The 14,338-nt window shown below is 41.7% G+C and overlaps 1 protein-coding gene across 2 annotated transcripts in view; it reads left to right on the forward strand.

The window, feature by feature from the left end:
• Positions 1-14,336, forward strand: part of veph1 (ventricular zone expressed PH domain-containing 1) — a 93,852-nt gene extending 79,516 nt beyond the window's left edge. For both annotated transcript variants that reach the window (XM_086261118.1, XM_086261119.1), the window contains exons 13-15: positions 6,296-6,432; positions 8,567-8,620; positions 8,937-14,336. In XM_086261118.1, the coding sequence (XP_086117244.1) occupies positions 6,296-6,432; positions 8,567-8,620; positions 8,937-9,119 (374 nt within the window). In that variant the 3' untranslated portion in view covers positions 9,120-14,336. The remainder of the gene's footprint in view (positions 1-6,295; positions 6,433-8,566; positions 8,621-8,936) is intronic.
• The last annotated feature ends 2 nt before the right edge of the window (positions 14,337-14,338 follow it).

Consider the following 14,338-nt stretch of genomic DNA (forward strand, 5'->3'; position numbering starts at 1 on the left):
GGTTACACACACACACACACACACACACACACACACACACACACACACAGAGAGAGAGAGAACTTGTTTCATTTTTTAAAGCTAAAAAGGAAAAGCGCTTTTCACTTCAACTTATTATGGAGTGCAGCCCGTGGTTGGTACAACTCCATAATACTTTATGATATACTGTTGAGTTCAACTACTGGAATGTCTTTGAAGTGTGCGTTAATGACCAGTTCAGTGTGTGTGCGTGTATGTGTGGACATGCCTGAATACGGCACATACCAAGTGTGTCCTCTTATCCTGCGCTCCCTGGGCTGTTCAGTATTTTCACTTGGACAACATGCTGTTGCACTCACTTAACTGGCAAGCAGCAGAAGAGAAAGGGGAATAAAAATATATGGTGATTACATCAGTTTTCTCTCCACGTGTGGATTTGAGCACATTTGGTAATCTCGGGAAGACAAATCGACTTCTTTCAAAAATATGGAAAGCCCCATCTAAGTGTCATCCTCCCACATTCAATCAGCGAAGACAGAAATTTTCATCTCATTTTCTGGAAAAGAGAGACGTTCATCACACTGTGAAATTTTGAGTGTCATTGCTATAAATGGAATTTTGAGGCTTAGTGAAAGTTTGTCAAATCAAGGCAGCATTTCTCAACTGGAGGTTCTGGTGACATCATAGGGCGAGATTAGGGAAGCATGTTAGCTAATACATATGTGGCTGTCATGGCCTTTGTACATGTGTGGCATCATTTATGCAGCTCTACTGCAACACTTTCCAGCTTATATTTCTTCTCTTATTTAAAACTTTACTACATAAGGATATATTTTTGGCGACCGTGGCTCAGGGGGTTGGGAAGCGTATCTGTAACCGGAAGGTCGCCGGTTCGATCCCCGGGCTCTCTGTCGTGGTCGTTGTGTCCTTGGGCAAGACACTTTACCCTACCGCCTACTGGTGTTGGCCAGAGGGGCCGATGGCGCGATATGGCAGCCTCGCTTCTGTCAGTCTGCCCCAGGGCAGCTGTGGCTACAACCGTAGCTTGCCTCCACCAGTGTGTGAATGTGAGAGTGAATGAATAGTGGTATTGTAAAGCGCTTTGGGTGCCTTGAAAAGCGCTTTATAAATCCAATCCATTATTATTATTATTTTTGGAATTTAATCTTGCTCTTTTTTAATGTTGTCCCTAAGGTTTCCAGTAAAGGTTGAGTCAGTCACCGAGATTTTTTCTGGAAGCAGTTTTGAAACCATCAATTGGATTTGGCAGCAGAATCAATGACAATGGCACATCAGAACAAAATGAAGTACGATCTATGTGTAACAGGACACTTGTAGGTAGGGTATGGCATTAGGTTTGGTGAAGCCTGATTTGGAAACGGTGCTAGTGGTGCATGTATATACTACATTATGTTATATGCAGTCCTGTGAATAACTAAGTACACACTTACTGCTTCCACAGGAATTTAAAAAGGTAAAATTCGACCATACAGTGATCAGAAAAACTGCAAAAACCCAAGAGCTACATCTCAGACTCTACAGGCCTCAGTTCACTGTTAAATATTAAAGTTCATGACAGTATCATTAAGAGGCTGGGAGACTTCTGGACCACAGTTCTTTAGACAGATAAGATCAAAGTGGAGATGTTTGACAGTTACACACAGCAACATGTTTGGAAAAACCAAACACATCATGTCAGCACAAAAACCTCACAACAACTGTCATACACTGTGGTGGAGAGGTGATGATGTTCTGTAGCCACAGGACCCGGGCACCTTGCTGTCATTGAATCGACCACGAACTCCTCTGTGTACCAAAGTATTCTAAACTCAAATGTGAGGCCATCTGTCTGACAGATAAAGCTTTGATGCGTCATGCAATCATGCAGTGATTCCAAGGACGTCAGCAAATCTACAACAGAATGACTGAGAAAGAAAAGAATCAAGTCAATGTGCAGACGTCAACCCGACTGGGACAATCCGGTCGTTAACTGATGATGTGACGAATCCTACTTCCGGGCCTAAAGTAGTCTGCGTTTAATATGGCTTTTGTGTTGTTAACATGTTTAATGTTATGTATTTTCTTCTATTTAATCTCAAAAATCTCCTAAAACAGTCGGTGATCATTGTTGACCTCCCTTGGCTTTTATTACCACTAATGATTTATTTAAGCTCAATTTTTAAAACCTTATGATGTAACTACAGCCCAGCCCATGCAGCAGTATATTAATGACTAACCTCGTATTGTGGATGGATTATCTCAGTTGTTCTCCTGGCTGAAATTTGGTCCTTTTACAGCATCCTGCCATGCGATTACATTTGTTCCTGACCACCGAGAACACTCACATTAACTTTTATCGAGTGGAAAAAAAGTTAGCTTGCTTATATTATGCTAACATAGCTGTGTCGCTAGCGGTCACGTAGCACATCATTATATACCAGCTAGCCAAACTTCAGTAACCCTACAAACGTCACTGCTGTTTAGTTTTCTGTCTTCATTTATGCTGGAAGTGATAACAGAGCTGTACGTTTTAATTTGTTTCCAAAACCCCGCAGTCAGGACATGCTATATTGTATTTAGATAGAAGCTAGCGAGCTAACTCCCTGCTAACTTCTAACTCCGTTAAATGTCATAAATTCCGTTTTCATGGATGCCTGGATGTTAAACTCAATTGTTACACCTGGTAGAGCAGAACGCTGATCATTTTATTAAAGATGAAAGACTTTAGACAGTTTTTCAACTCTCAGTAATGCCACAGTGATCGCTTGATATATGGACCTGCAGCGGAGTTTAGGCCCAGACATGGCTAGTGACGTCAGACTGAACAACCGGATAATAGCTGAATCGAACTTCTGCAGTGAGTCTGTGCATTAACCTATTCATAACTGCCACCAAGGTGCCATCACTGCTAGCATTCATGCTTGCATTTTACATGTTAATGATCACGACTGACATGACCATGACCGATAGAAACAAATACAAATGCTGGGCTCAGCTTTGTTGTTGACTTTTAAAAAATAAATAAATAAAAAATCCACTTCTTTGTGCATCTTTTCCAGGGATTTTCTTACATCCCTGAGATGTAAGAAAATCATGGGACATGGCCTGGAGACATGACCTTAGGAATAGTCCTCATTTTGACTAAATGATTCTTCTTCTTCTACCGATCCATTCAAAAACTGTGGTGAAAATGTAGCTGGAAATGCAAGGGAGGAATCGATGGTACTGAAAAGAGGAATTGCAATGTCCACATGACATGTAGATACATCTGTAGGCAGGTGCACGTCAGATTATGGTGCAGGTCACATTGTAGGGGGATTTGGGGTATAATCTAGATTTAACACCAAAATATAAAGCTCCAGTAAGAGAGCTGCGCATAAACCAATGCACCCAGACTTCAATAAACTGAAGCGACGCTGTAAAGAGAAGCTGGACAAAATTGCTCCACAACAATGCAAGAGACCGATAAACTCTTACAGAAAACGATTACTCAAGTCATCGTTGCTAAAAGTGGTTCTACAAGCTACCGAATCACAGGACATTTTTCACTTGACCGCACTGAGTCCTGTGAAATCTTTATTTTTCTCTGTGTGCCACGTAGCGTTTGTCTCTGGACTCTGTAACCACCTCTGTGTTTACAGTTTGTGTAATGCCTGGTTGCTTCACGAGAATAGAACGTGCTGAAAGTTTTGTCTCTACTTGCACCATTGTTGTTGTTTTCTTTTCTCTCTTTTTTTTTTTAACTCACCCTTGCTCGAATTTCCAGGAACCACTAGTGATATCATTTTCCATGGAAATTATATTTAAACCATAAGAAGACATTTGTGGTTGGTGATACAGCTTTAAATTATTATACAATAAGTTAGTAATAATATATAATAATTTAAAGCCTTCTAATAGGGTCACTTACATGGAGACTGAATTGCTAACATCACAGTGAGTAATTTGAGATTTTGCGTTTGTGTTCAGGATACGTGTCCCTGCTCTACTCACACCTAATATTGAGTTGATCGTGTGGTCGTGAAGCCAAGAACAGCAAACCATCAAAGTATCAAGCAGTTACACGTTATAAAAGCTAACTCCAGAGCTTGTAGAGGGTTTCTTTTAATATATATGTCTAGGCCTGAGGGAGAAATTAGGGTTGTTTGTAGGAGATGTTTCTGGAAATCATTTGGGTTGGAGACATGACTCATTTCCCATTTTTGAAATCCTGTCACTCCCATAACATTGCAGTCATTGATCAAGAGCCATATGCAGAGGGGGTCTTGTCAGGTTTGGCACTAAAATGGGTGATCTGACCACACATGGAAAGCAAACTAAACAACAGCTCCATGCAAAATCTTCCTGTTTCTGCACATTACTGTGGACCTTTTGTATTTGCTTATGATTTAGTGTATGTGTGTGTGTGTGTTTTATTAGCTGTGTCTTTGCTCGTTTGACATCAGCGTGTCTCCGATGAAAGACTGAAAGCCACTGCGCACGCCTGGGGCGGACAACAAAGGTTACCATTCCAGGTGTCTACATCAAAGCGAAGTGATGAGACACGAGGATTTATGCATCAAAGGACTTTTTAAAAATCAAAATGTTTGTTAGATGAAGCACTCAGCCTAGTTGCCCACAGTGGCAGGACTGCAGTAATCGGTGTTCCACAGCCCTGCGTAACAATGTGTTTCTATATTGTTGTGCTGTCATAAATCATTTTCATTATTTTGTTTATAAATTGTCAAAACATACTATTAAATACCAGTAAAAAGTTATCACGCCTGAAATAATGTGTTTAAAATGCTGTCTTTGGTTTCTCTGTTGTCCATAAAAGGAAAGGAAATAATGTGGAAACAGAAAAGCAGCAAAGAAGCCCCTCTTTCTGCTCTCCTCTCTTCTGATTTGGGGTTGCCATGACCTTTCGTGGTGTGTTTGGTTTGGTTTCAAACCCCTTTGGGAGTCATCTGCTCAGCATGGAGGCCACACTCCAAACACTGATCAGATTGCCTAATCTGTTTTTAACCACGATATGGCGGATACAAAGGGCTGCTCTGTTCGCTCCTCTTTCTCTCTAAACTGGCGCCAAACCTGAACATGCCAAAACATGCCCACGGAGCGCTTAGAGTACACAGGAACTGTTTGCACACATGCGCTGCAGGCGCGAACACTTCGAGACATTATGCAGTGCATTATGACACTGATGTCTGATTTAGTCAGGTTGGGATTGAAACGGTCTTTAACCTGCCAGGTCATTTTCTCACAGCAACACAATATCCGTTATGTGTCAGTTCCAATTTAACTTCCTGGAAACCTGCAGGAAAGCTGCATGATGCAGGGAACAGTTGTGATTGGTATTTGAAGGCACTTGATTCGGGAGCACTTCCTGTTGCACTATTATAATGCTCATTTAATAGTGGGAAGCTGAACTCGTGATTAAAATGCATGGTGGAGGCTCTATCATGGTTTGCGGCTGCATTTCAGCCAGTGGTGTTTGGGATCGTGTCAAAACTCTTGAAATTAAGAATGCTGAAAAGCACCATCAGATTCTGATCCACTGTCTAATACCATCTAGAAAATGTTTGATTGGTAACAGCTTCATTTTTCAGCATGATAATGATCCCAAACGTACTGACAATGTGATAAAAACATACCTTAATAGAAAAACACGATCAGTCATAAACAGGCCTCCCCAGAGCCCGGACCTCAACATTGTTGAAGCAGTGTGGGACCATCTTAACAGAACAAAAAGCAGCCAGCGTCTAAAGAAAAGCTTTGAATTTCCTTCAAGAAGTCTAAAGAACTATTCGTGAAGACTGCTTACAAGAAACCACACCTAAGAGAGTTCAGACTTTGCTGAAGTCACATCAAATATTGACTTTTAAGCTTGTTAGAATTGTACACTGTGTTTATGCCTTATATAATGCAATTCCATGTATGTTTGCACACCCAAATCCTTTTGCACAGTACTTGAGAGTCATAGAAGATGGAGACAGAAACAGAAAGAAAGAAATCAGTTGGATTTTAGCTTGAATGTGTGGACTCCATCAGCTGTAGCAGCTGGCTGGTAACCCATACCGACCTCTGCATGACTTATTAGACGGACAAGCTTTCTCTAACATCTCTTACCTGCTGACAGCATAGGTCACGAACTTGGTGCTTTTTTTTTTACCTGATTGAAGCATTGATTCTGCTTTACCAGCTTGTGAGGACATCAGAGTGACCGACATGTTAGGTTAATTGCAAAGTATAATAAGTATAATATCTTGTTAATTAATTAATTAATTTTTTTCATTCTTTCCTTTACGTTTGTCATGTGTTTGTGTGCTATCTATAGTCGTAAACCAGGAGGGACAGCCTTTGATCGAGGGGAAGCTGAAAGAGAAACAGGTTCGCTGGAAGTTCATTAAGCGCTGGAAAACCCGCTACTTCACCTTGGCGGGAAATCAGCTCCTTTTCCGGAGAGGCAAATCGGTAGGTAGACACTGAAAATGAACCCTAACACATAAACATACACCTACGCATGGTCCCGTCCTCTCGCTTATAAAGCTGTCAGTAATCTTACTATGTCTCGTGTGATTTAAATCATGATGAAACTGTATGAAACAGTGGAAATGGCACCTCAGCAGGAGCATCTGATGAATCCAGCTATAACAAATCTTGGCCCTGCTAAGGACTCTTGGGGGAGGGGCGGGACTCGCAAAGACAAAGTGTGATGCTACAAAAACATGACTTACTTGCAGAAATGGTTATGCACAAGTAGCTCAAGGAGAAAGAGCCTTGAACGTGAAATACTGACTCTCATCTGAGTAAACGTGATCTCTCCCTCCTTGCTTTATCAAACACAGTTTATGGCAGTCATCTGCACAGGAGAAACTGTTATAGGGATCGAGTGTCATCTGGACTTTAGTCAGTGTTGTGTCTAAAATAGCAGCTCTCCAAATTAGAGGACAGCATAGAGGAGTTTATGGAAACAGGGGAATATTCATCTCTCTCCTGCTTCTTTTTGTTTTTTCCCTAACTTTAAACAAAAGTCTTTGTGCTCGGATCCAGATGGTAATGGAGTCTGCTGTTTTGCAGCCACCGCAGATTGGGAAGGTTTTGTGTCTTTGTTCTCAGAGCCCTGTCTGTCTCTGCCAGCAGGTTCTGGAGGTGGTTGGCATGTTGTGAAAGACGTTTTTTCCTGACGAGAACCAAAAAATATTTCCTTCGTACTGAACGATCAGGCAGCTTTGACTGTCAGACATGCATCGTACTCTGGTGCACAAGTAAAAGGAACAAGAAACCCCCCCAACATTTTTACATATAGGTTATGTGTGAGTCTGTGGCTCCACAGTGTAGTGGTTGACACGTGAAAAACCCCTATTTTGAAACTGGGGTGAAGGCATAAATTGCATCAGGAAATCTGTGGCAACGAAAAGGAAGCAGCCGGAAGGAAGAAACTGGTTATAGTGGATTTGAAGTGTGCATACTCTGTCACATCCTAAAATGCATTCATGGCCCAACAGCTGGGATGTGTGGAGGTTAAGCACATAGGTTCGTGTATCTCACACCTCATCCAGTTTACCTTTTGCCGTCTTTTCTGCAGCCAAAATTCATCAGTCGTGTTTTATATGAAGTCCACATCAACCTTTTAGAACAGAACCTCCAGTTCCTCATGTGTCACCTGGTACTCTGATCATCCACTGATCCCGAGTCTCTCTGTAAGCCAGACTGATCATGTGAAAGCTGACGTTGTTGCACAAATTAACATGTCTATATACCTCCAAAAACAGCTGCGAGATGAAAATGTAGGTAAAAATTAGGTACAGCCTCAATTTTGCAACAACGACATTTCTGCTGATACAGAGAAAAAAATTGTGAAGTAAGTTTCATTCATGCTTACAGCTCACAGGCAGCAGTATTTCCTAATCTGGAAAAACATGTCACGTGGCTGCCTTCTTAACTTAACACTACACCTATGTACTAGATATTTATAGCATGAAGATACATGGCTTCTTGAAATAGAGTAAACCTAATGCAATGTTTAAAATCTGCTGATTCTGAGGTCAGATGTGAACTTTTTTCCAGATTTAGTTGATTTTAAATTCCTCCGTATGGCTCAGATCAATCAAATGTCTGTTTGAATCCCCAGCAGAAAACACAGCCTGTGAACATGTCGACCCCAATAGCTTTTCAGCTCTCTCTCACACACACACACACACACACTAAAGAAAGGATGTGGTAACTTGCCATGAGTCTGCACCCATATTTGGTTAAGTGGTTGTAACCGCTTAACCAAATATGGGGGTAAGAAGACATGGCTGTGTTGCAATATGCACACAAACTTACCAGCTCATACAATTCAAATGGCCCTTACGGTAGGTGGGTAAAATACAGAAAGGAGGGGACTGAGGAGTGGGAGGACTGTAGAAATTCCAGTGCTTTCTGTTGCAGGAGGAGAGCTGGCCACTTCTACCTACCGGCAACCTCGCGAATCACCTCTTACTAGCAGGATGTGTTTGATCGTTACAGATGAATTAAAGCACTTTGAAATCAGTTTCTGATTCTTTGTGATTCTTTTATCTCCTAGTAAAGTATTTAAAGTCACTGTGTGTCCTCCCCACAGAAGGATGAGCTGGATGACATCCCGATTGAGCTGAGCAAGGTGCAAAGCGTCAAGGTGACTGCCATCATCCCTCAGAACGCTTCCATCACTTACCCATATCCTCACCACTGATCACCATCAGCGCTACTTACACCTCTGTCAGTTTGAAGCTAATATATCATCTGACCTAAAGGTCTAAACTCTTCCCAGGATTCAGAGCTAAGCAGATCAGCTTGACAAGGATAAATAAGCTACTATAAATATGATAGAAGAAACCAACATGAAGCCAAAACACATTTTTTTTAAAAAGACAGCAGCTCTCCTCCAAACGAGCTAGATGATGAAGTCATCTTGTCTATTAATCTTCCCCACCCACTTGTTCTGTTTGCAGGTGGTAGCCAAGAAGCGTCGGGACCGGGGTCTGCCGCGCGCCTTCGAGATCTTCACCGACAGTAAAACGTACGTGCTGAAGGCTCAGGATGAGAAACACGCTGAAGAGTGGCTGCAGTGCATCAACGTGGCTGTGGCTCAGGCCAAAGAGAGGGAGAACAGAGAGACCACCACCTACCTGTGAGAGCGGCACCGACCGAGACGGCGGCGGGGACGCGAACGCGCAGCCAAACATACGCTGACTTCCACATGTAGGATATTTGTTTCTTGTAAGCATTTACAAGACGGGGGGATAAAAAAAACCCCAGCAGGTGACTCTGAGAAGAAAAACTAAGCGCACTGCTAGTAACTTGTCAATAGCACCACCAGCTCTGTCTTCAGTCGTAGTAATGATGGAGCGCAAATAAGAAAAAGGATTTTTAGACATTAAACCAGCAATAAAAGACTAATGAAGGATGGTTACGTATCAAAAACACGACTCCCTGTATTTACCATTATGTTTAACCAACCTGCCCGTGTGCCATGCTTCTCGGCACGTAGGCCGCCATCAGCGATAGCAAATGTTTGCTTTACGTGTTCAGATGTCACCTGACTTTTCCGCTTTGCTCCTACAAGCAAACGAAGCAGGCATCAGTGGGAAGTTGGGATTTCTCCGTTTAATGACACATTTAGAGTCCAGAGTAGTATTCAACAATAAAGACTTCATCAAAGCAAAGACCTCATAAGGAGTTGTAGCAATAATGAGACTGAACAGTTCCCCTGGAAAGCAGGAAGGATGAAAAACGAGCCTAATGGACAGCAGATGGGGAGCACATTGGATACTGGAATTGTGTGTGTGTGTGTGTGTGTGTGTGTGTGTGTGTGTGTGTGTGTGTGTGTGTGTGTGTGTGTGTGTGTGTGTGTGTGTGTGTGTGTGTGTGAAAGAGAGAGTGAGTGATCTTAAAGGAATAGTTCAGCACTTTGCGATATATGCAGTCACCTTCCTGCCAAGAACTGGAAGAGATGATTCAGGCTGCTTTCAAGTAGCTGTGTGAGTCAAGTGAAATGAAGCTAAAGCTTAGTGTAAAGACTGGAATTTGAGTTTGACTAGTCTGGCTATGACTAACTCCTGGTAAGGGGGTGGCAGCCGGGGACAGCATATTTCCTCAAATGTCAAACAGGGCCAATAATAGGATATGTTTAACTCATTTTGTGTCATGTATCCTGCTGTATTCTGTTTTTTTCATCACTAACCGGGTTTTTCCTAGCTTAAACGGGTCGGGAGCAGCGTCAGCACAGCTGTTGCCTAATAGTGGAGTTTGGATCACAGGTTTCTAAGAAATCACTGAAGCAAATGAGTGGTTTCCTTGTGGATTTAGAAAGGTTGCCAGTTGAGTCACACTGATTTTCAATGACTCTGCGAGAGAGAGAGTGGAGGTGAGCTGGCTTACTTTAGAACAGGCCTGTTCCTCGGGTTTGGGTTTAAAAGCTTGTGTGATTTTATTATTTTATTTTGGGGGGAAATGTGTCATTAGATTTTTATTTTTCTCCCTGAAAATTGAGACGGATGGATGAAGAAAGAGTGAAGATGTGTGTGTTTAAATTGGCTCTAACTGACAGTGTGCACCAGTTGAACTTTGACAGACAGGTATTCACTCTCTCTACCCACAGGTGAATGCTGCCTTAGCACTTTTTGAAGTTATATGTAACATTAAAGCTGCTAAAGGTGGTCTTAATTTGAACTCGTTTGACAGACGAGCTCTCTCTCGTCGGTCTTTTGGCTAAACCCCTGTCAGCTGTGTAAATGCAGCCATAACACAGCCTTTCCCACCAGGTCAGGTTACCCGTTTGTACTTTTAGCTGTCCCTGTTACCCCCACCACCACACACACAGCAGAGCTGACCTGCATCTGCTTACAAATCATATTATTTACATCATGTCTCTCCCTCACATTTTTATTCCTTCCTTCCTTCCTTCCTTCCTTCCTTATGACCTACTTACACACATGACTTTGGGCCCTAAAGCCAGTGGGGTATTCCCCCATGACTGCACTTAAGTTTTTATAAAAATTAATATTTACATTCATTGGGGTACGGCAGCATCTCAAGAAACTGTGGACAGAAAGGAATTGGATAATCTTGGTCCTAGATGAATGAAACCTACTGATTCCGATTGCTGACAATCAGGATGGATACAGCCTACCATCTTGTTTCTGACCACTATCTTCACATTTAATCACTAATAATTATTAAACTCTGGCTTTCACACCGATAGTTTGCCTTTTTGTCCCATCTCCCACCAATCACCCCCAACCAGTAGCTGCAGATGCCTGGCCTTCTTTGAGCCTGGTCCTGTTGGGGCGTTCTTCCTGTTAAAAGGGAGTTTTTCCTTCCAATCGTTGCCATGAGTTTGCTCGATTGACTGTGTGCACGTTCCGGTGCGGAAACTCCTGTGGGGAGCTTTGTTTCCGGTGTCCTATTCGCGCCTGGTTTACGATCCAAAACACGTTAATCAAGTGAATGAATCAAGTGAATGAATCAAGCGGCGATTTACATTTCTATAGATGTCTTGGGCATTTACCCAATATGTCTGTAAATGATGTTCATTGACTTTTCGATATTTTTTCCCTGCACCTCAGGGCAAAAGAGAAAAGGGATTCAAATGTTATATTTCTCAGCTGTCCCTCGTTTATCGCGGGTGTTATGTTCTAAAAATAACCAGCGATAGGTGAAATCAAGAAAGCCAATTTTATTTTTTGACGGTGCAAAACTTTTCCTGGACATACAGTACTGCTCTTCAGAGTCACACTGCTAGCGATCGATGCAGCGATTCTGTACTGTACAGGAGAGACGTCACGGAGGAGATCGTCTGCAGCGATCGGGACGCAGGACACAATGTGACGTAAAAAAAATAAGCATGCAAACTTGCACTAAAAAATCTGCGAAACAGCGAGGTGAAAGGTGAACCGCGTTATTAGCGAGGGACCGCTGTAATTTTGAAGGTAAGTCACAACATACCCATCGTAAATACTAATGTATAGAAACCCTTACCAGCAATCATTCATTTTTTGTGTGGCTTTTTTCACGGTTTGTTAACATGCTGTGTAGGTGTGTACTTGACTAGCTGATATCAACATAATGGGGGAAACATCTGGTTTGACTATTCTTCACCTGTAGTTTGAATGCTGAACATTTGCCTGTTTAAATCATGAGACCAGTCACTATACAGAGATGTGCTTCTGAATGTGGACGATGTGTCTTCTGCTGCAGTGATGCAGTTCTGCTTGTGTTCAGTGATGTAAACAACTGATCGATCTAAACTCTTTAAACGTCAAAATTGATCATTAGATTTTTTGTGACACAACAGTGGTGAGTGTTCCCACCTTCTGCTCTTTGTAACTTAACGCGATCTTTCCGTTTTCGAGTTTTGGACATGATTTTGGAGGATATCTTTGCAGTAGCGATTGACCGCAAAGTAAAGCTACCGGAAATGTACAACCCCACATCCGGTCTCAAACCAGGAAGTTAGCATTTTCTCGTGCACAGGGTCAATAGGGGGTTGTCTGATTGTTGGGGTTTTCTCTCTATTATTGTAGGGTTGCTTTATACTTTACAGTATAAAGTGTCTTGAGGCGGCTGTTGTGATTTGGTGCTATATAAAAGTTTTTCCTGACTACATTTGAGACAAAGTTTTATGCTATTAGATATCATTATTATATTCAGCACCTCTGCTGACCTGCTGTATTGTAAAGGTTTCATAAAGCTCTTGCTCTTTTTAGTTGAACAGTGTTGATTTGTGTTTAAAGTGAATGTGTTATAACATGAATGCCAGAGTTGTGTTAAAGTAGCGATATCAGCTGTCAGTGCTGCCATGGTGGCTTAGTTTCCAAATCTCTATTCTATCTATCTATCTATCTATTAGGGGTGCAACGATACTTGTATTGATATTGAACCGTTTGATACAGTGCTTTCGGTTTGGTACGCATATGTATCGAACAATACAAAATTTTTTAGTTATTTTATCAACTTTTCTTCTGACGATGCTGTCTGTGTTGAGCGTTCAGTGGATCTGCGTTCGACTACTCCGCCTAGGCTGCACTGTCGAGTGCAGATCCACTGAGCGCAGCGCAAGCTAGCAAGACAGAAGCTAAGCTCGTTGCAACATGGCAAATTGAACCTCCCCCACCCTCATTCAGATCTGGCCTTTGGAACCATCTTGGTCTTCATGTGAAGCATGACCCTGAAGGTAAGCGCGTCATGGACAAAAGTAAAACAGTATGTCGGATGTGCCACGCAATGCTCAATTTGTGGGAACTAGTGCGTTAGCGCAATTAGCTTGTTAACGGGGCGTCCAGCCCCACTCATGGGGCGATCCGCGGTAACTTGTTAACGGAGATTTGCCGTGTTGTGGCGTTAACGTCATTTCAATGAGATTAACGCTGACAGCACTAGTGTGAACACAACAAATATGACTGCACATTTACACAGACATCCTAGTGCAAAGACAAGTGGAAGCAGACAAAAACAACAAGCATGCATGCTACAAACTTTACCCGTCATTTAGACAGCCGTTAGCACATGATTCTCCTCATGGGGACCTGATATGTTTAATATGCTGCTGAGAATATAGCCCAGAAGAAGCGTATAGTATAGCTTTTATTTTGAAAAGAGCCATTTCTCTGTAATAAACTCTCTTTTCCAAAGATGAGCGATTTCTCGATCAGATAGATTTATTTTTTTTATTTTGTTTCAGCAACATTAAATTTAAAAACTGTACTTTTGAGTTGAAATATATATTTATAATTTTAATAAATGACAAATTAAAAAGGCATGAACATTTTCTTGTATCGAAAAAATATCGAACCGCGACACCAAAGTATCGAACCGAACCGTGAATTTTGTGTATCGTTGCACCCCTACTAACTATCTATCTATGAAGCAGGATGGAAACTGCTGTAGATTTTAACAATCACACAAACTGTGAAGATGATTATAAGTATTCCAGTGAATGTATAAAAACATTAGCATTAATATCAGCCTCGTGTGGCGAATCATAGATGTTTGCTGTTGTTTTTTCTTGCTTTTAACCTTTAGCATGTTGTTCGATTGCATTTGATTGTTTTTATATAATGTCAGTATTTATTTTTACAGGCATTTAACACTTTTATCGTGTCTGGAAAGACGACTGAAACTACAAATGCCAGATTTTACTTTGTCTCCTCCTCGTCTTCCTCTTCTCTTGTTTTATATTACTCTGAATTAACACTGCAAATGAAAGCTGTATTCTATTTGAAAATTCAACAGTTATTGTTGTGATTGTCATATTTTGCCTGCTGCACCTTCTGCATGCCTGCCTATCAGACAGAGCGCTGTAATAAATCTTTACAATAACTGAACGCCGTGATCGTCGCTGAATTTTTGTTTG

This window comes from Aulonocara sp. 'chitande type north' Nkhata Bay, linkage group LG14 (genome assembly GCF_057382095.1).
Source record: "Aulonocara sp. 'chitande type north' Nkhata Bay isolate Kocher_YH1m ecotype deep benthic linkage group LG14, A_spYH_male_GT1.1, whole genome shotgun sequence".
NCBI classification, from domain to species: domain Eukaryota; kingdom Metazoa; phylum Chordata; class Actinopteri; order Cichliformes; family Cichlidae; genus Aulonocara; species Aulonocara sp. 'chitande type north' Nkhata Bay.